This window comes from Mustela lutreola, chromosome 10 (assembly GCF_030435805.1).
Source record: "Mustela lutreola isolate mMusLut2 chromosome 10, mMusLut2.pri, whole genome shotgun sequence".
Taxonomy (NCBI): Eukaryota; Metazoa; Chordata; class Mammalia; order Carnivora; family Mustelidae; genus Mustela; species Mustela lutreola.
In genome coordinates this window covers 3889416-3910255 of record NC_081299.1, presented here as the reverse complement: position 1 = coordinate 3910255, position 20840 = coordinate 3889416, and the positions used below count along the sequence as shown (strand labels likewise).

General features: G+C 63.4%; 2 protein-coding genes across 9 annotated transcripts in view; one reads left to right on the top strand and one right to left on the bottom strand.

The window, feature by feature from the left end:
* Nucleotides 1-500: 500 nt before the first annotated feature.
* On the top strand, nucleotides 501-11252 carry GPR153 (G protein-coupled receptor 153). Of its 2 annotated transcripts, XM_059135149.1 has the most exons (7): nucleotides 501-697; nucleotides 4825-5289; nucleotides 5653-6082; nucleotides 7174-7281; nucleotides 7578-7770; nucleotides 8304-8488; nucleotides 8645-11252. In XM_059135149.1, the coding sequence occupies exons 2-7, from the start codon at nucleotides 4934-4936 to the stop codon at nucleotides 9299-9301; spliced, it is 1929 nt and encodes a 642-aa protein (XP_058991132.1). In that variant the 5' UTR covers nucleotides 501-697; nucleotides 4825-4933; the 3' UTR covers nucleotides 9302-11252. The 2 variants fall into 2 exon arrangements, with proteins under 2 accessions (XP_058991132.1, XP_058991133.1); XM_059135150.1 differs by lacking the exon at nucleotides 7174-7281.
* A 708-nt stretch (nucleotides 11253-11960) lies between these two features.
* Nucleotides 11961-20840, bottom strand: part of HES3 (hes family bHLH transcription factor 3) — a 10263-nt gene continuing 1383 nt past the window's right edge. The window contains exons 1-5 of one of the 7 annotated variants that reach the window (XM_059135161.1): nucleotides 20655-20779; nucleotides 18256-18353; nucleotides 13845-13940; nucleotides 13663-13744; nucleotides 11961-13285 (exon numbers count right to left, since the gene is read on the bottom strand). In XM_059135161.1, the coding sequence (XP_058991144.1) occupies nucleotides 12912-13285; nucleotides 13663-13744; nucleotides 13845-13925 (537 nt within the window). In that variant the 5' untranslated portion in view covers nucleotides 13926-13940; nucleotides 18256-18353; nucleotides 20655-20779 and the 3' untranslated portion in view covers nucleotides 11961-12911. The other 6 variants (XM_059135163.1, XM_059135164.1, XM_059135162.1 and 3 more) reach the window with 6 other exon arrangements.

Below are 20840 nucleotides of genomic sequence, written 5' to 3'. Positions count from 1 at the left end.
TCCTGGAAGGAGCTAATCCTCAGATGCCCCACGTCCCCTCCACACCCCACCGCTATTGTTCACCTTAGATGTGGCTTCCTCCGGGAAGGCCTCCAGGAGCCCCCCATACCCCTGGCCCTAGGTTCGTTCTGTCCTTTCTCGCCCCAGGCCCCTTGGCCCGCCAGCCACCAGAGCTCTGGGCCTTCTCTTTCCCAGTGGGCTTGGAGGCGACATCGGGGCAGGGGACCGACCCGAGACGGCGACGAAGCGGACGCCCTCCATAGGGGGCTGCAGTCCCACGGCGGCGAGGGGCGGGAGAACCAAGGACCGACAGATGCGCGGACAGACGGCCTCGGCGGCGGGCCTCGCCTCCGGGGGCGGGGCGGTCCGAGGGGCGGGGCGGAGGCATGCGCCCTGCTCCGCCCCCCGCCCCCGGCCGCCCGAGCGCAGCCAGCAGAGCAGCGCGAGCCGAGCGCGGCGGCGGCGGCGGCGGCGGCGGCGGCGGCGGGAGGGAAGGGAGGGGCGGCGGGCCGAGCGGAACCGAGCCGAACGCGCGGGCCCCGGGCGGCGCCGCCAGGATGCCCCGGCCCGCGGGCCGCTCCGCCGCCAGCCACCCCCGCGGCCCCCGGCGGCCCGCGCTTGGCCGGGGAGCTCGAGAGCCGCAGCCGGAGCCGGAGGCGGGAGCAGCGAGCAGGAGCCCCGGGCGCCCGAATGCAGGGTGAGCGCCGCCGCCCGAGCCCGAGCGCGGCTGGGTGGGAGGACCCCGGGACGGAGGACCCCCGGCGGGAGGGCTCTGGGCAGGGAGGGCTGCCTGCGGTCTGTTGGTCTCACGGTCTGTCCGAGGGGCCGCGCATCGCCACCCCCGACTTGGGGACCTTCGGGGTAACTTCCCTGGGGCCGGCCTCTTCCTCGGTCTCTCCCCCGCCCCTCCCCCCAACTCCGGGTCCGGCCCCGCGGCTTGCAGGGAGCGGGGACGGCCAGTCTGGGGGTACTGGGCCCACCCCCCTACGCAGAGTAACCCGTTGGGGCGTCCGGCCCCCGGGTGGGAGCTCGGACGCGCCCTCGGGGCTGGGTGGAGCTGGGGGTCCCGCTAGGGACCGGCGGGCAGGGACGCGCCGCGTTGGGCGGGAGCATCGGAGCGCCGAGGAGCCGGGACCGCGGGACTGGGGGGAGGGCGTGGCGGGCGGGGGGCGTGCCGGAGATGCGGAGGCTCCGCGCAGCGAGCCCCGCCCTGGCGGCGGCGGGGCCCGGCCTTGCGGGCCGTGAGGGGCAGCGCGGGCGGGGCGCAGCTGGGGGCCGGCGGGCGCGGCGCAGGCCCCGCGCGCGCTGGGCGGTGAATCTGGAGGCCGCCTGGAGCCCGGGGAATCCTTTCAAGTTCTGGGTTCTCTTTGTTGCGCAATAGAGCCCCGGGGCCGCGAGGCTTCATTGGCCCGGGGCCGTGACGTCACGCGGGGGCCCCGCCCGCAGACCCTGCGGAGGGAGGCTTCTGGGCCGGCCGGGTCCCACGCGGGTCACGCCCTGCAGTCGGCCCTGCGTTGTGGGACCGGGGGTGGGGGGCGGGGGGAAGGAGGGGCTCCAGCATCTGGGCGAGGCGGGAAGCCCTGACCTGAAACGCTGGAGGGACGCTTGGAGCCTGTGGCGGAAGAAACTTCCCAGTGGGGGGCGGCGACACCTGGGTGTGGCCCACACTGGCTGGAGCCTAGCCTGGGGTCTGGCCCTCCAGGTCTGCGGCTCCCTGTGGAGAATGAACTGTGGGCGCCCCATCAGCCTGGAGGAAGGGGTCTCCCAGTTCCTGCACGTCAGCCCCCCTCACCGTGCATTTGGGGACCTTGGCATTCACTCCCCAGTGACATTCTTCCCCCATCCCAGCGCCACCGCTCTCAGGAGTCCCAGGCTCCAAACCCCTTCTCGCACTTCCTCCCTGTCTGGGTGCAGGTTCTGAGACTCAGTGTTCCCATCTGCAGTGTGGAACAGCACGGCCCAGCCTGCAGGGGTCTCTGAGTTGAGAAAGGTAATCTCAGCTCAAGGAACCAAAAGTACCTGTTCCTGCTTGGGTTTGGGTTAAGGTTAGGGTTTGGGCTTGGGTTTGAGAGGCCAGGAGTTTGATGTCAGCCAACTGGGGCTTGGGTCCTGGTTCAGACACTTCATAGCTTGGGCAAATGGTTTAACCTTTCTCTATCTTTACTGGACTATCTTTAAAATGGGGATAATGTCAGTATCGACCACACATCATCCCTGGGAACACTAACTGGGAAGTGTGCCTGTTCACACTGCTTGCTCCCACTCCAGGCAAGGCATGTTCTCCTGCCAACAGACCTAGAGCCTTTGCCTGCAGTGAGACACAGGCCAGACAGGGGGCAGAGCTGGCACCGTCAAAGGTTATGCCCGTGACAGCCGGTGGCCCCTTCCCCACCACCCTGCCCCAGTGGGCCCAGGGCCTAGGGTGGAAATAGATGCTGGCCCACCAGGTGCACACCGAGTCGAGCTTCCTGTTTGACAGCGTAGAGATCACTGGTGTCTGCGTCTGCCCACCACGGGCCCCCACAGCCAACCTGCTCTGCCCCAGGCTTCCTTGCCCCAAGGCTGGGCTGTCCCAGGTTCTGCTCAGGGTGGCTGTATCTATCCTCAAGCTCAGTGCCTTGGCCCTTAAGGGACGGCAGAACTCAGTGAGCTCACAGGGCTCTAGTACAGACTTCCACGTGGCAAGCATTCATTGAGCGCTTACTGTGTACTTGGCTCCGTTCCATCGCGGAGCTTGTCTACCACCCAAAGCACCTTCCCAGGTGATCCTATCATGTCCAGCTCACAGAGGAGAAGAACAAGGCCCAGCTGAGTCCGTAACTGGCTGGCGGGCAAGAGTCTAACAAGCTCTTTACCCAGCCCCATGTGGCCTCTGTGTGCTGAGGTCCGAGAGGTTTGCTGGACACTGGAATGGCTAGGGGAGGGTCCCGTGGGGCCACCCCACCTCCCACACTGGATCTTGGGTGGGGAAGAGGAGGGTGCTCTGTCAGCAGAAGCCTGATGTTCGGGAAGGAATTTCCCTGTCTCCAGAACCCCCCCAACCCCTTAGAAGACCCTTAAGGAGCACTGGCGTAGTCCAGAATGCACTCCTCCCCTTGGTCAGGGGTCGGGGCAGGCCCGCAACAGGGGCACAGGGGTGAATGCGACTCATCCCTGAGAAGTCCTTCAGTATTGGGGATGGGGGGGGTCGGGCCACAGAGACACCAAAAGAACTCTAGATGAGGCAGGAAGGGACGCCTGACACCCAGACCAAGCGGTACTGCTTCCCCTGCCTGGAGAGCCAGGGCCCTGCTGTGGCCTGTCCATTCCACGCTGGGTAAGAGCCCCTGGGGATCGCATGGCTGTGTCTGGAACAGTGGGTGCTCATAATGTGTTGGAGGCAATGGGGCACCGGAGTGGCTCAGTGGGTTAAGCCTTCTGTTCAGGTCATGATCTCAGGGTTCTGGGATCAAGCCCCACATCAGGTTCTCTGCCTGGCAGGGAGCCTGCTTCCCCCTCTCTCTCTGCCTGCCCCTCCTCCTACTTGTGATCTCTCTTTGTCAAATAAAGAAAATCTTTAAAAAAACAACAAAAAAAATAAGGTGTTGGATGCAAGAGGATTGGAACCCGTGAGATTAAATGGGGTCCAGAGTAAAAAGGGCCAAGTGTCGCAGGGCGCACAGTAGGCCTTCACTTAGCATTGTACTTCTCCCCAGGCTGCCTCTTGCAGGCTATGGCCACAGAGGCCTATTGTGGGCCTCACATCAGAGGGACCAACCGGGTTTTGCACAGGGGCAGGGTTTGGGGCTGCTGGGCAGGGAAGGGGTGGGAGGGACTTAGAGCCCTGCAGTCTGGCAAGACGGAGAGCCTCTGCTACATGTGTGTTCTGCTCAACATCCTGTGTCCCGGGCTCATGGCCATACGCTCTTGGCAGTTCCTTCTTGGGGTCAAGGTCTGGTCCCTCGGCCGTCTGCAGGCAGGCCCATGCTGTCCCAGGCATCCACAGCATAGTACTGGTCGCCTCCCCAGAGCACCCACTGTGTGCAAGACCAGGACCCACAGCATAACCGTGACCACCACCCAGAGCACCCACTGTGTGCGAGGCTTAGCCCAGGGCTTTAAAGACGTGGCATCTGTCCACCCCAGCCTCCCCCCGGAGGAATCACCATGGTCCCCGTTACAAAGGATGTGGGTGCCGGAACCTTGCTTAAGCCACACAGCTAATATGCTGGAACTTAATGGGAGCCCAGCCTGTGGCGGCGCCGGGACCTGCCAACCACAAAGCCAGTAGGAGGCTGACCTGGGCCAAGTAGGCTGCCCTTGCCAAGATGGCCATGGAAGTGGTCACCATGTCGCCCCTACTGCACAGGGAGGTTCAGGGGGCTCACCCCCAAGGCATGCCCTCATTTGGCCAAATGAAGTGGGACAAGTTAAGATAAGGGGCCCTGATGTGCCCTGCAGACACATTGTTTGGGTTGTGTGAGATGTGAGACACTCAGGGTGAGGGTGCTGGTTCCTGCCAGGGCTAGGGCCCCCAGGGCAAGAATGCCTCTCGGGACCCTGCCTGGTTGCTTCCCTGAGGAGGCAGCTGTCCTGGGAGCAAACCCAGATTCCATACCTTGGCCAGGAGTGGGTGGAAAGGAGGGTGTTCACACTTATTGGGGACCCCTGGCTAGGTCCCCAGGTGCCAGGGACATGGGCTAGAGGCCCTGGAGTAGAGAGGAGGGCCGAGCAGCCCAGTCCAAGCCAGGACCACGCAGGTCAGGGGAGCCCCAGGAGCTTTGATGCCGCAACCAGAGGGACCGTCTCGGAGCACTCATTGGCTTCTCCCCACCGCCCCCACAGATGCTCGCAGTCCCTGGTGTCTTGGAGCCCGTGCGTGTGAGCGCCGCTGCTCCGAGCCAAGCCCTGGCCCCGAGGATGTCTCAGCTGGCGGCCAGCTCCCGTCTGCACCATGAGTGATGAGCGGCGGCTGCCTGGCAGTGCGGTGGGCTGGTTGGCATGTGGTGGCCTTTCCCTCCTGGCCAACGCCTGGGGCATCCTGAGCGTGGGTGCCAAGCAGAAGAAGTGGAAGCCGCTGGAGTTTCTGCTGTGCACGCTCGCGGCCACCCACATGCTCAACGTGGCGGTGCCCATCGCCACCTACGCCGTGGTGCAGCTGCGGCGGCAGCGCCCCGACTACGAGTGGAATGAGGGCCTCTGCAAGGTCTTTGTCTCCACCTTCTACACCCTCACCCTGGCCACCTGCTTCTCCGTCACCTCCCTCTCCTACCACCGCATGTGGATGGTCCGCTGGCCCGTCAACTATCGGTGAGCCCGGGCGCGCACTCGCACTTCGGCGCCTGGTGGTCCTGGGGGGGCGCGGGGGAAGGGAGCACAGAGGCCCCTGGGGCACGGGGTGCAGAAACGGCCCCCTGTGCTGTGCTGCGGGCAGGCCGGAGGCACGGGAGGGGCTGCTCTGGGCTGCACACCTGTGTGTGCGGGTGTGTCCATGGTGTCCAGCACGGAAATGCTTGGCGGGAGGGATGTGCCACCACCACCTGCAGGAGGATCCCCTGGGCAAGGGACAGGCCCCACTTCGCTGGCCGTTTCATGATAATGAGGTACTAGGGGCCCAGGGCTCTGGGAGGACCCTACGAGTGACCCCTCGCTCCTGCCCCCACCGCATCCCAGGCTGAGCAACGCCAAGAAGCAGGCGGTACACACGGTCATGGGCATCTGGATGGTGTCCTTCATCCTGTCTGCCCTGCCGGCCGTCGGCTGGCACGACACCAGCGAGCGCTTCTACACCCACGGCTGCCGCTTCATCGTGGCCGAGATCGGCCTCGGCTTTGGTGTCTGCTTCCTGCTGCTAGTGGGTGGCAGCGTGGCCACGGGCGTGGTCTGCACCGCCATCGCCCTCTTCCAGACGCTGGCTGTGCAGGTGGGGCCGCGGGCCGGCCACCGCGCCTTCACGGTGCCCACCATCGTGGTGGAGGACGCTCAGGGCAAGCGCCGCTCATCCATCGACGGCTCTGAGCCGGCCAAAACCTCGCTGCAGATCACGGGGCTGGTGGCCACCATCGTCATCATCTATGACTGCCTCATGGGCTTCCCTGTGCTGGTGAGTGAGCCTCTGGGGGGACTGGGCTCTGGGGCAGCTCTGGGGCTGGGCGCACTCCCGGTATCAGGTGGTTGAATCCTCCCATCTGGTCCCTGGAGGCAGGAGGAAGGCATTATCGCCCTCTGCATTCTGTAGATTTGGAAACGAGGTTCAGAGGGGTACCATAACCCACCTAAAGATAAAAGCCCATGTCCGGGAAATGTGGAGCCCAGGGTCTTTCTGGCACACTGTAGGGGACGTTTCCTCACCAAAGGGAGGCCCATTCGAATCAGAGGGTGTGGAAGGAAGAGGAACATAGCCACTTGGCCCAGATATGAAATCTGGGTTCAGCAGCCGGGCCCTCGCACCCAGGGCTCCAGCCCAACCCCTTGAAAAGTCTGGACCGGGGTATGGAGGGGTTTCCGGGCAAGGATTAGTCAGAGACTGTCCAGGCAGCTGGGCAGGGCTCTCTCCTTGGAGTTACTGTAGGACACAAGCTCCAGAAGGTGGCAGGTGGGGTGGCGGCCTCATAGTCAGGGGACACACTCGGGACGCGGTGGCCCCACTCTCAGAGGGCCTGGTAAGCCTGCCCCCTCCACCGCCACTGCCAGGTACTGGGTTCTGTGTGCAGCAAGGCCCCGCGTCTCCAGCCTGTGCTGATGGAGGGAAGGAGCATGTATAAAACACAGAGCCAGAAGGGGACAGCAGTGGAAGGAGAGCCTCCCCAGCTTCTCTTCAGGGCATGGAGGGAGTGTCGTTTCTGGAGCCCACTCCATGCTGCGAGCCTGGCACAGTGTCTGTCAGGGATCCTCACTTCACTCTGGGGTGTTCCTGGCCCATTTCACAGATGAAGAAACTGAGCCCAGAGAGGTTCAGCACCTTTTAGAGGGTCACACAGCAGAACTAGTACAATGAGTGTATCCTACCCATTTCTGCTCTGTTGGAATAATTAAATGTCACTCTGGGTGGGGGAAGGAACTGTCCTGGGACAGGAGGAATGAGGGTCCCTGGGCAGGGACCCAAAGCCTACCTGGTTGATTCTCAGACTCCTTTGAGTCTCCTCTGAGGTCCAAGACCCAGACCTCCTGCCCTGCCCCCACCCCCGCCCCCAGGGTAGGCCATGTGTCCACAGAGGCATCGGGATGGCAAAAGAAGTACCTGAATGGGGAAGTTTGAGACCTGGTTCTCCAAGCCTGTTTCCTCTTCCCCAAAAGGGGTTGGTAAGCCATGCCCCCACCTCTGTCCTGGGGCAGTCACGAGGCTGGCATGGGGGAAGGCACTCTGTGAAGGGCTGTCCGTGTGCACACGGGGCTCTGGCTGTTTGTGCCCGCAGCCGGCAGCTCCTGGTGGACGTGCCCTTCTACTCGCACTCGGGCTTTTTCCTGCCCAGGACCCTGTAGCTCTGTCTGTTGCCTCTCCCTCCAGCAGGTGGGACAAGTGAGGTGGGGCCGGGGTGGGGGAGGGTGGCTGTGGCCGGGGATCCTGCCAGGTGCCAGGTCCAGCCGTGTCCCCACAGGTGGTGAGCTTCAGCAGCCTCCGGGCAGACACCTCGGCGCCCTGGATGGCGCTGTGTGTGCTGTGGTGCTCGGTGGCCCAGGCCCTCCTGTTGCCTGTATTCCTCTGGGCCTGTGACCGCTACCGCGCCGACCTCAAGGCCATCTGGGAGAAGTGCGTGACCCTCATGGCTAACGATGAGGACTCAGACAATGGTGAGGGCGGCCTGGGAGCGGGCCCCGGGAGAGGGCTGAGAGCAGCAGGATCACCAAGATGGCTGCGTTCTCTAATGTGCTGGAACCCCTAAGCGACCTAAGTGTCCTGTGGGACATTCTCCTGTCCAGCCTGACTGTCCCAGGTAGTATCTGTGGACACCGGACCGAGCGCGCTCCCCAGAACTTCCACCCTTAGAGGTCCCCCTGGGCCTCCCAGAGACCCCAGTGCTGTCTCACCTGGTGATGAGCGTTACCCTCCGCTGAGCCTTTGCGAGGTACCGGGCACTGTCAGACCCTACCTGTATTTAGTTCCCCCAGAGCTCGCCCAGTAACCACACCCCATGGCGGAAGAGGAGCAACCTGGCTCAGGTGCTCTCCGCAGTCCCACAGCTAAAAGGTGGCACAGTTATGGTTTGAACCCAGGCCTCTGCCCTATGCCTGTCTCTGAGGGTCGCTGGAACTCACTGTCCCGGGACAGTGAGGAAACCCCCCCGGGGTTTCCACGGCCCTAAGCTTTTGCTCCCGCCCTGCAGATCCCAGCCTGGAGGGTGGCATCCCCCCGGACCTGGTGCTGGAGCACTCGCTCGACTACAGCTATGGCGGCGACTTTGCGGCCCTGGACAGGATGGCCAAGTATGAGCTCTCGGCCCTGGAGGGGGGCGCACCCCAGTTCTACCCACCGCGGCCCTTGCCGGAGAACAAGATGCAGTACCTGCAGGTAGGGGCAGGGCAGGGCTGCGGTCGGCCGGGCTCACGCGGGGAGTGGGGAGAGCGGGGAGGCTCGTGCCCTCCCCAAGGCCTTGCCTCGCTGAGCCCTGCGCCGGTCCCCGTTTTCCAGGAGGGCCGCCCGGGTTAACCCCGCCCGTCCTGACAGGTCCCGCCCACGCGACGCTTCTCCCACGACGACGCGGAGGTGTGGGCCGCCGTGCCGCTGCCCGCCCTCCTGCCGCGCTGGGGCTCGGGCGAGGACCTGGCCTCGCTGGTGCTGCCCGCCGGGCCGGAGCGCCGCCGCGGCAGCCTGCGGGCCTTCGCAGAGGACGCGCCCCCATTCCGCCCGCGCCGCCGCTCCGCCGAGAGCCTGCTGGCGCTGCGCCCCCCGGCCCCCGACGGCGGCCGGCGCCGCGCCCGCGACTCGCCCCCCGGCAGCCCGCGCCTCCGCCCCGGGCCCGGCGCCCGCTCCGCCTCGGCCTCGCTGCTGCCGGACGCCTTCGCGCTGACCGCCTTCGAGAGCGAGCCGCAGGCCCTGCGCCGCCCGCCCGCCCCGCCGGGGCCCCGCGTCCACAGCGCGCGGCCGGGTGAGGACGCGGCGCCCCCTGCCGGCGGCGGCGCGCAGCGGTACCCCGGGCCTCGCCCGGCCGCGCACGCGCACGCGCACACGGGACCCCTGAGGACCGGCCTGAGCGCGTCGTGGGGCGAGCCCGGGGGCCTCCGCGCGGCGGGCGGCGGCAGCACCAGCAGCTTCCTGAGCTCGCCCTCCGAGTCCTCGGGCTACGTCACGCTGCACTCGGACTCGCTGGGGTCCGCGTCCTAGGGCCTGCGGGCGCTTCCCCACGCGCGCCCGGCGGGCCGGGCCACCCGCAGGGACCAAAGCACCCAAGATGCCACGCTGACCGAGGCCGGGTTCCGGGCGGCGCCACGCGGGGCCCACGGACGGCGCCTGGCCAAGTGCCAGCCCTCCCTGCGTGACTGAGCCACGGGCATCGCCCCGAGGGTCGGTGGCTGCCCTGGACCGCTGCTGGCTACGGCATCACGGGGCAGAGCGAGGCCGGGCTTGGGTAAAGGCAGGCTCTGCACGCCCTGATGTGCCTCGCCCAGCCTGGGGCAGCAGCATTGGGGGGATGGGGGTAGCAGCAAGGAGCCCAGGACGAAGGCTACCACCAGACAGAACAAAGCCCAGCCCTGCAGGAGCCATGGGACTAACTGCACCTGGCTTTCCACTTTGCACTGTAATTGTCTCTCCCCCGCGGGGGGCAGGGTACAGAGGGTCTCTAAGCACAGGGGTCTACAGAGCCCAAACAAGCTCTCTGAGCAGGTGTTCCTGCTGAGCAGTTCTGCCTCCGTTTCCCATCTGTAATGAGCAGGTGACCATATTAACTCACAGGACTGTTTGGAGCAGTCTTCTGGTCTGTGTGCACCAGCCCCTGCATGGGTGTGAGAGCATCTAGGGCCTCTGTGGGTCCTTTGTGGGGGTCAGTCTTCAGTGTGTGGCCTGCTGTGGCCTTTGCACCTGAGGCCTCCCACTCTCAGTGCCCCTGGCCTCCCCAGGAACTCACCCCACCCACACCCCAGCTAAAGCACAACACTTTGCACCGCCACCCACCTTAACCATTGTTAGTGTCCCCGCCCTCATCCGTCTCTCCACCAAGCCAGTCACCCGTAGGACTCCCACCATAAAGATCGTGGGTCCATGCTGGGAAAGAACTGAAGCCAAGGGAGAATGGGCTTCCTTATCCTGGTGCCCCTGGGGAGGGGTCCTGGCTGAGAGGCCTCCCAGGTTCCCAGTTTTAAGGTCTGGTTCCTGCTGAGGGCAGGGCTCTTTACTTTCTCTCCTGGGCAGGACTTTTGCTGGCCTAGGCTTTGCCATGGGCGTTGGGGAGGGGCTTGCTGGGTCTTCCCTGGAGAGAGACCTTAGAATCAGGCTGAGCAGAAGCCCAGGAACAGCTGTGACCTTGAGCTGAAAGGACAGAGGCAAATGCAGAGGTGGTCTCCTCCTAGACCTCGCCTCCCCACCATGGCCTCACACAGCTCACAGGGAAACCTGGAGCAAATCCCAGAGCCAACACGGAGCTTGTCTGCCTTGTGCAGCCTCTCCCCAATCCTTCCCACCTCTCCTGCCTGTTGCCAGGCCTCTTTCTTCATCCAGCTGACAGGGTCTCAGCCCCAGAAGAGACCCCTGGGAGGGTCAAGCCTAGGGGACTGGATCCATCTCTGCTTCTGAGGCCTCCCTGGCCCCTCACTGGGGGTTGGGGGGGTCATTAGGGGAGGGATGAGCTAGTCACAGGTGAGCAAGGCAGGAAGCTGCGGGATGGCCTAAGCCATGGGAGGGGCTGCCTCTGGCCAGTGCTGCCGTGCCTTCAAAGACCAACAGGCCATGTGGGGGCAGAGATCTCAGCTGGCCACCGTGGCACCCACCCCTGCTCAGGTCCGCTCATTTGTCACGTTGGGTTTTTAATCTGTGTACTTCATATCCGATGGCAATACTTGCAGGGAGACTTGGTACCCCAAAGTCCCTCCAGTTCTGGGTTTTACAGAAATAAAAAGGAGGGAGGACCCCAACTGGAGGAACCTGGGGCCTGGAGCTCCCTCTCACACTCCCTGAGCCTCCCGGGCCTATTGGCTGCCTTCGTCAGCAGCTTGACCTGGGCTCACAGGGGCGGGAGCCCTGTCTTCAGAGCCAGGGATCCGTTTGTAGTTTTTTGACAACTGAGCATTTCTCTTCTGTACAGGATACAATAAAAACTTCCTATAATTTGCACCTGGCATTCCTGGGCTGCTTTCATGGAAACACTTTCCTAGGATACAGCAGCACTGCTCAGCCAGCTGCCCCAAACGTCTCTCCTCTGGGTTTGGAATCCCTCCTAGTGTGCCACCCTTTAGGTCGGTGCCCCTTTTCTATGCAACTACTGCAGGCCTCCCCCTCGCCCCCCCCTCGCCCCCCCAGACAGCGAGTGAGACCGGCATGGAGCAGCTACGGGATGGAGCTGTGGGGTAGGCACCAAGGCCCTAGTAGGAGAAGCCCTAGAAGGCAGCTGGCAGCCTCGGCCTCAGGGGCGTCTAGCCCCCATGAGGTTGGCTCAGGAGGGCTAGGGGCAGGGGGCGGATGGGGGATACCTCTCCGGCCGCTGGCGGGCTCGGGTGCGAATTTGGAGTCCGCCCCCTGGGTCCGCGGTGCAAGATCGTCACCTAGTGGCTGGTGGCAGAATTAGTGCGGCCGTCCCGGTCGCCGAGTCGCCTCCAACGCACTAGCAGGCGGAGACGCAAGAGTCCTGCCCCCGACCCCACAGCGGAGACCCCCTCCCCGCCTGTGATCTAAAGAGCCTGGTGAGTGGAGTGGGGGAGCCGGGCCGCTCTCCCGCGAGTCTAATCAGAACGGATTCGGCACGCCGCAGAGCAGGGGCACTCCTAAATGGGAACTATCGTACGGAAAGTCGATTATTGGTTGTTCAAAAGATGCACCCAAGCAGGCATCGTGAGAGAAATGTGGACCTTCGTGGTCTCTTTATACCCATTGCACAGGTCTGCCCTGTCTGTATTCTGAATCTCGAGCGGGACGTGCCAGGAGTTCTTCCCGGGCTCCGCGCGGTTTCCCGTCCCCGATCCCGGGCGCCGCTGGAGAATCGGGACCCCGGGGTAGAGTCCGAGCACAGCAACGACCTCGCTTTCGGACGAACAGCCGGGCGCCGAGCGCTCCGCGGTGGTCGAGGGTCGCGGGCTCTGCAGCGGCCCCAGAGGTCGGGAGGCCGGGTCCCTGAGGATCCGCGCGCGGCTGGGCGTGGGGCGCACCGAGCGGGGGGTGGAGCATCTTGGGGGAGGGCTGCCGGGCCAGGACCGCTCCCGGCTGGGCCTCGGAGCGGGGCGGGCCTCGGAGAGCGCGCCTGCCGGGTGGGCTGCGCCGCGAGCCGAGGGGGTGGGGATCCGTGGAAGCCGAGAGGGTCCAAGGTGGGGGTGGGCTGGGGGCCCCTCGCCGGCGGGGCGGGACCCGGCGCGCTTTGTGCCGGTGGGAACCGGGCGTCCGCCGCCGGCTGAATGGGCCGGGGCGGGGCAGCGATTCTCCTCGCTGCGAGGGGTCCGCTCTGCGCCGCTGCGGACGGCGACCTTCCCACCGCGGCGTGGCCGCCGGGCGGGGGCGGGGGCGGGCTGCCCGCCGGGGGCCCTGGGAAAGAGGCGCAGCTTCGGACATCCCCTCCCAGCCCCACGAGAAGGTGGGAAGAGGGAGCGGGTCTGGCTTGAGTAGGTGGGGCTGGGGGGGCTGGATTTCGGTCTCCGCGGCCGCGAGGCGCGCGGCAGCCTCCCAGTCACCCCTGCCACGGGACCGGCACGGATGACTGGGGGTCCCCGCCAGCACCGCAGGCGCGCTCTGAACTGTCTCTGCGTCTCCAGGCCGGACGGGAGCCCTCTTGAGTCCGAGGCGGCGCTGGGACTCACCAAGGCCGCCAAACGCCCAGACGCGGCCCCGGGCTCTCGGCGCAGCGGCGAGGTGCCGGCTGCGGCCCCGGGACGCTGGAGGACCGGCCGGGAAGACCTCCAGGGAAGAGGAGCCGGGGTGGCGGGGACCGCGAGCCGCCGGTGGCCGGAGCAGGGGCCCAAACGGCGGGGGCGCAGGGGCCGAGCGGCTCGGGCGCCTCCCGGCTCGGGCTGGCGCTGTCCATGGTGCTGCCACCTGCGCGCTCGTGCGCCAGGGGGCAGCGCAGGCCACCGCCGCCCTCTTCTCCGCGCCGCAGAAGCTGACCAACGCCGGGCAGACAGCTGCGGAAGCCCGACGGGAACTCAGCTCCGAGGGGGACCGGCCAGAGCCCTGGGGGGAGGGGAGCGGACGGGAGAAATGTGAAGGGCAGAGAAGAATAGGAGAGGGGAGGAGGAAAGGAGAGGTGGGGAGAGGGAAAAGGAGGGCAGAAGCGTGGCAGGGAGGGGAGGGGCTACGCCAACCGAATTTCCTTCCCAGGGTCCAGATCTTCGCCCACCCGGATTACAACTACACTAGGCTGCAGGGTCTTTGCGGCCTCCTGCCTCCAGCAATCTGGGGCCTTCTCCTCACCCAGCTGCCCACTGCCCCGAGCTTTCTTCTCCATCCTTTTTCCTTGATCTGGTCTTGTCATATCCATGGCTCTGACCCCAGAAGTCACCGCCCCTCCCCGCAGCTCTTTACCCCACCTGCTCCAGGCGCCCTCCCACCTTGCACCGAGTTCTGAAGGCTTTTCATGTACTTGACGCTCAGCTCCAGTATGTCTGCCTTCTCCAACTTGCGTTTCCGGATCTGCAGATCCGTGGAAAGGGCTCTTAGCTGGGCAGTCCGACTTAGAAGGGATGAGGCTGCGGATTGTATCACCCCACCCGTCCACGGCCCCACGTCTCACCTGGTGTGAGTAGTGTTTTTCCAGCAACGACTTCAGCTGCTCCAAGGACACATTGATGCGTGCCCGTCGCTTCTTCTCCATTAGAGGCTTGGAGATCTGTGAAGGGGTGGTATTTTAGGGCAGGGCAACGGTCCTCTCACCCTCTGCCCCACGCCACCCCCGGCTTGGCAGAGCCCCCACTCTGTGCTCCTCAGGACCCCAGACCTTGCGGAAGCTGCTGGAGTGACTACTGGAGCTGGCTTGGGTCCCGGGCTTAGAGCCCATGGTGTCGTTATCTGTGCCTGTGGGAGGCAGTGCCGCCTTTATAGGGCTTCTCGTTTACATGTCAATGAGGCGCTCCTGGGCTCGAGGAACCCCGAGGGGGAGGAGATGAGGGGGGGGATGCACTGTGAAATTCCCCACCTCCCTCTCCTCTCCCCGGCTTCAGCCTCACCTCCGGGAGCCCTCTTTTCTTCCAAGGGACCCCTCTTCCCCTTTCTCAGGCTTTCCTTTATCCCTTTCACCACCACCATTCCGCCAAGTCTGAGGTCCCCTCCCATGCATACCCCTCCATTCCCTGTCCTGTCCCTGTGTCTAGTGCCCCTTAGGTACTGAGCCTCACTACTAGGCCCCTTGCTGCCCCCTGTCTCCAAGCATTCTGGGGGATACCCACTGAGGAACATCCATGGGCCCATGGCTCTGAGCCTGGCCCATGACTCTGACAAGGTGCCGGGCCTCTCTGGGCCTGATGAAGATGCGGAGGCAGGGAGGACCCGCCAGCGACGCCTTTCTGCGGGTTTCACGCTCTGGCCGAACTGGCAACGCCACATTAGTCGCCCTAATGTCGGGACAATGCAGCGATTTTCTGCCTGTGGCTGCTCAAAGCCGGGTACAGCCTGGGCCCGAGGGGGCCAAGCAGAGACATGTGTCCCATTAAAGCGTGCAGCCCGCCCTCAGGGCTATAGCCAGTCTCCTCTTGGCTGTGGTCTTGGACTGGGAGCTTTCCTGTGCTAAGGTGTAGCCTGGGCACATGTGCCCTCTGGCCCTGTTAGGCCCCCATCCACCTCTCCTAACTGGAGGGACGCTGCAGGCAGCCTCAAGCCTGGGCGGGTAGAACAGCCTCCCCATCCTCAGTCCCAGGTTTCCAGGCTGGACAAGTAGGGTTCTGACACTTCCGTCACAGCCTGCGAGTTTATTCTCACCCGCCTTCTCTTGGTTCCAGCTAATATGAGAGTAGGAAAGACACTGATCATGTAGGGAGAGCCCCATTCTGTGCTCTTGCAGGTCTGGGACCCCCAAACACTTTCCATTATTCGGGCTGTGGTTGGAGACCCAGAGAGCTTCGTGGAGGAAGCACCCACCGCAGGACCGCTTAGGCCCTACAGCAGGACTGGTGCGGTCCCGGGTTGGACCCTGGGAGCAGGACTCCAGTAGCTGTGACTGAGGGGCTGACGTCCAGAGGACTCCAGGGTTCATACCGAGTTGAGTCCCTGTACTGGGCTCGCAGGACCTCAGGTTCAGGGTTTGTAAAATGGGGTTGCGAACAATGCGGGCCCCTATGGCTGCTCCGGAGGGTGACGAAGTAGCTTGGACGCCGAAGTTCTGCAGTCGAGCCCCGCGGCAGGGGAATAAACAAATTGGCCTTTGCAGGGACGTAGCGTGAGGGGGAGGGGATATTGCTGGGGCCTGGGTGGGCCCCCTCACGACCCCGCCGCCCGGCTCCGCGGAGCCCGGGCGTCTTCTCCCCCGACACCCGCCCCCGCGGCCCCCTCCGGCAGTATTGAAGGGCCCCGCCGGGGCAGCGGCGTTCTCAAGCCCCAGCAGCGTGGAGAATCGCGCCCCGCCCTCCTTTCAGGCGTAGGTAGCGTGGCCCGCGGCCCCGAGGTGCTCTTCCGCCCCGGGCCGTCGGACCCGCAGTCTGGATCCGGGCCGGGCCGGGCCGGGGTTGGGCGGCGGGGCCGAGGCCGGACGGCCGGCGTTGGCACGCGCCGGGCAGCTTTGAAGCGCCGGGGCTGGCCGGGCCCCACTGGCCTCCGTGCGTTCCTCCGGCTTGGGGCGGTGGCGGCCCGGTACAAAGGCGCCGCGGGGCAGGCGGGCGGCGCGGCTGGGCACAAAGGGGGCAGCCGAGTGTTAAGGGCATTGTGCCGGCCCCACAAAGCCCGCCCGCGCCCGCCCCCTCGGGGCCAAACTCCCCGCGCCCCGCCGCGCGCAGGCTTCCAGCTGCTGCACATCTGCACGGAAGCTGGGCGCGCGCCTCGCTCGGCCGGTCTCCCTCACCCCCGCCCCCGCTCCTGAGCCGCGCGGGCTGCGGGGCAATTTGTCCTCTAATTATGATCCCTCCCCATAAACCGCCGCCCGCGCCTTTCAGCGCCGCGTATTAGCAAACCAATGGCCCTCCGCGCAGCCCTCGCGGCCCGCCCCCTCTCCAGAGTTAGGGCCTCCATAAAGGGGCCCACGGGCCGCCCCTGCCTGCACCCCGGCATCCGCAGCCCCTCGGGCATCGCTCCTCTGGAGCCCGAGCCGAGGGCTCCCGGCCGCGCTGGGTGGGGCCGCTCACGTGGGTGGCTTAGTGTTTTCCTAAGCAGTGGAAAATTGACCGCAAAATGAACTAATTCGCAATGTTCTGCTTTGCCTGCGGGCGGCGAGGCTGGCGGGGAGGCCTGGGCTGGACTCGCAGCAGTCAAAGTCCGCCCCCCGCCCACTAATGGGCCTCCGGCCCCGCTGCGCCCCACCCCTACCCTGGCACCACCCCCCTGCGTCCCCCTCCATCCCCCAGCCACACACACACCTAGGCTGATGGCCTCCCTGCTTTCCCGGTTTCCCACTCCCAGCGTGGCTCGGCCGCCACGAACAGCCCTTAAACCGGCTGAGGGTCGCGCAGACTCAGGGCAGAGAGAGATCCCGGTGCGGATTCCATCCCCCCTCTCCCCCTCGCCGCGGGCTTTTCCCCGTGCCCGGGAAATCCCCCACTTTACCCGCGATTCGGGCTCCTGGGCAGCCACCTCCCCGCTAAGACCCAATTCCTCTCCTCGCTCCCACACTCTGTTTCCCGGTCCTGAGCCTGAGCCTCCTACCCGCACTCACAGAGGGGCGGGGCTCCGGCGCGGGGCGCAGAGGTAGGGGAGGCGATTTCTGAGATGCGGGGAGCGGCACCCCCTACTCCCTTATCTGAGAGCAAGCAGGGCGAGGTACTCTCGGGCTGCAGGGAAGGACATAGACCAACTTAGAACCCCGGCTTATGCAAACTGGGATGTAGGCCACCGACTCCCTTTCCATCTTTAGCAGATGGAAGGCCCTAGGGGCCTCTGCAAAGGAGCACAAGTTCTGGCAAAACGCTGGGGAGATCCAGGTTGTCCTTTGCTCATTCAAGGAAAAAATTCCTTCTATAGTTCTGGAGGCCTCTGGGGGCTTCCAAGAATACTCAGAGCTCTCAGCTTCCTCCGACTTGAGAATTTAGGCAAAAAGTGACCTCCCTTCCCACGGTGGGTTTTCTCAACTTTGGCAAAAGAAAGAACATTACAGAGTAACCGAGCTCTGGAAAGGTAGGGAGTGGAGTTGCAGGTCCCAGGACAGGAGCCGGACCGGATATTCCACCAGCCCTCTCAGGTGATGGCCCTGCTAGCCCCTTCACCCTGGGCGAGAGCCCCTTCCCTTCCTCCAGCACCCAGACATTGAAAGCTAACTGGTGAGTGCCACAGAGGCCACCGAGGGTGAGGGGGGAGAGAAAGGCACTGTGGGTCTCTGCAGATGCATTTCAAAGTGGAATGAAGTGATTGCCTCATGTAATTAACTATCGGGACACAGCAAAACTCTGAAATGACTCAGCCGATTGTCTCCAGATGGGGTTGGAGAGGCCGCGATTGTTTAACTCTCTTTAGCTGTGTTTCGACTCCGAATAGCCCGGCCGCCTAGGGCCCTCCAAGGGACAAAGGCTGGGACTGCGTTGAGTGCCTCCACACTGAACCGGGCTGGCCCAGCTCAGAGAGAGTGACTTCAGAGACACCCCTATTGTCCTAGACCTTTGTGTCTCTCCCCAGCTGGCTCTAATCTTTAAATATTTACCCGGCCCTTTTGTGCACATATGACTTATGCACTTCGGGCTGATGGGCTCATAAATTACGCATCATTTACCCGTTTCCAGACTAGAGAGAGGGGACTTTCATGCCTGGAGCCCAGAATAGCCAGAGGAGGGAGAAGAAAAGCGTTGGAGGATCAGGGTTCCTTCCTGGGGAGAGCAGCAGCTACCCTGAACAGGCCCCTCCTGGCCTCCACGTGGGAAGTGGATGGGACAGAGGACCTCTGAGTGACAAGGAGCCCCCAGGAGGCCCCCTCTAACAACAACTGACCAGGGACCCACCAGCAGGGAAGAGGGGGAGGCCCGTTCTCAGACTTTTTATGTGGCGTCAAGTTTGGACAAGAACAAACTTCTCACCCTGGGAAGCTGGTGTAGGTTGAGGGGCTTGGTGACGCCTCCAGCTTGCTCTGGGGGATCCCCTCTCCATACATTCTCCCTTGCTCCATCCAGGAACCCTGTTTAAGAAAAAGAGGGTAATTTCATCTCAGCCTGCAGTTTAACTTGGGAGACTCGAGGCGGTTTCTTAGGACTCTTGAAACGGGAGGAATCCCCTCTTAAGCTCAGGGTAGAAAGCCACCGTGGCCGGTGGGCGAAAGGCAGGACGAGGGGGGCACAGGGGAGACCCTGCAGAGGGGCCTTCCTGCATGAGAAAGGGCTCCCTTTGTGCATGCCTCTGGGCTCTAAGAACAAAACACATTCAAATGCTTATTTACAAAAGAAGGCGAAAGAGGCATCCCAGGGCTGAGTATTTTACCTTTATGTTCTTCTATTTTTATGGGCTTGTTGTTCTCGTGCCTGGGGAGGACACTGGAGAACTGGACCCAGAGTGGATTTTTTTGACCAGATTGCTTCCCTCTCTGTTTAGGAAAGCAGGTCTCCGTGTATTTGTTTCTGTCCATATCGCTCTGTGAATTACTGTTTCTCTGGGTATCCGCCGATCTGTGTGTGACTCAGTTTCTCTGGGTCTATGCCACTGTGTGCACATATTTGCTTACTTGCCTCTTTCCTACATTACTGCTCTGTGAGCCGTGGGCCCTGACAGATTCAGCAACTCCAGGTACTTCTAAACATCCCCCTTCCCTCTGGTCCGGCCATCCCTGGCAGGGGACTGTTTCCCCTCTTTCTTCCTTCTCCAAGATGGAGCTGATGGAGAGGGATGGTCTACAGGGAGGTCATGGATAGAGAAGAGAGTGTTGCTCAGGCTCACCAAACTGGATTTCCAGTCACCCTGTGCCCCCAGAATGGGGATGGTCCCTGGGGTGCATCAGGGCCCTAAGGCAGTGTGGACAGCAGATGGCAACAGCCAGAAAAGGGAGCTTCCTGGGAGCAGCTCTCTGCCCCAGGACCAGACTCACTCCCAGGAGTGAAGATGCAATTATTCTCTGGGGTCCCTGAGGCGTCCCAGAATTGGGGGCGAGGTACTGAGTCTGGGTGAGAGCATCAGAAACTGGGGGCAGTGTTGAGAGTGTGAGTTCTCAGCACCCAGCAACACCATGCCTCCCTCCTACATGGTACTGCAACTAGGCAACTTTGGATTTTAAAAACATTAAGTCTTTTCAATTCCCATGAGCCCAGCTTAGCGTATGTTTTCTGAGCATCACTTATTTTATTTCTTAAGATTTTATTTATTCATTAGAGAGAGAGCACACAAGCAGGGGGAGAGGAAGAGGGAGAGGGAGAAGCAGACTCCCCACTGAGCTGGGAGCCTGACCCGGGGCTGGGCTTGATCCCAGGACCTGGAAATCATGGCCTGAGCTGAAAGCAGACGCTCAGCCATCTGACACCCAGGGGCCCCTCAGCATCATTTAAACATGGTACTGGGCTTTGCAGAATGTTATCAACACGTGATAGTGAAATGAGGATTCCTGTATTGATTATAGGAAGCTGAGATCTGGAGATGATTTGTCCAAGGTAACGAAGCTGGGCCCTGGCAGTGCTGAGACGAAGATTCAATCCCAGGCTCTCCCTCCTTCCCTGAGCTCAGCTGCTTAGACACCAGGCCTCCTGCCAGGTCGTGGGGGGACAGAAGAGGATGGGGCAGCTAGGAGCTCAAATGCAGGGCTGGTGCCTGCAGTGCACACCCTGCCTGGTCTCAGCACTCTCTGACCCACTGCTCTGGGCTCCAGCCTCTCCCGGGGCCTGTCCCCTATCCCAACTCGGGCTTCCTTTCTCCTGCCTGAGTCTGCCAACTTGGTGCCCGCCCCCCCCATCGATGCCCTTGCTCTCATTTCCAGCGTAAAGCTGCCAGTCCCTGAGTGCCCCAAGACCTAGCTCCAGCATCCCTCCCATGTGGCCCCCCAGCCCTCTGCCCACCCACCCGCAGGCCCCTCCTGGGAGTCCCTTTCCCTCCTCTCCATTCTTCCCTGGCTCCTATCCCACTCCCACCCCTCCATAGTTTATTCCAGTCTCTCCTCCACTCGTCTTTCCCCTTCATCACCCCTCTGTGAGCTCCCCTGGGGGAGGCCATGAACACTTTTTTAAAAATTCCGATTTAAAAAGTAATGTTTGTTGATTGTGCACAATATGGAAAATACAAAAACAAACACAGAAGACAGTGGAAGTCACCCACTGTTGTGTCACCCGAAGATGACCGCTCTTAAAAAACTGTGGCTTCTACTCCCACGGTTTCTCCAGGCTCACACGTCTGCTTTTGCTCCCCTAAGCGAAGCCAGGGTCGCCCCGTAAAGCTCCTTACTCTGCCTTTTAAAAGCGGGTGTCTGCTGAGCTCTGGCACGACTGCCAGCATTCTCCCTCACCGCGAACCGAAGTGGGCGGTCACCCCGCGCGCAGAGTCCCCGTGCGGGCTTCCGGCTGCCTCGGGGGCAGGGTCCCCGCGCGGCCCAGCTCGCGCCTGCGCGCCCGAGGGTGTCAGCTTCGCGGGGGGACCGTGCGGGGCTGGCCGAGGGCGGGGTCGCTTCGAGTTCTTCGGACGGGGGCATTCT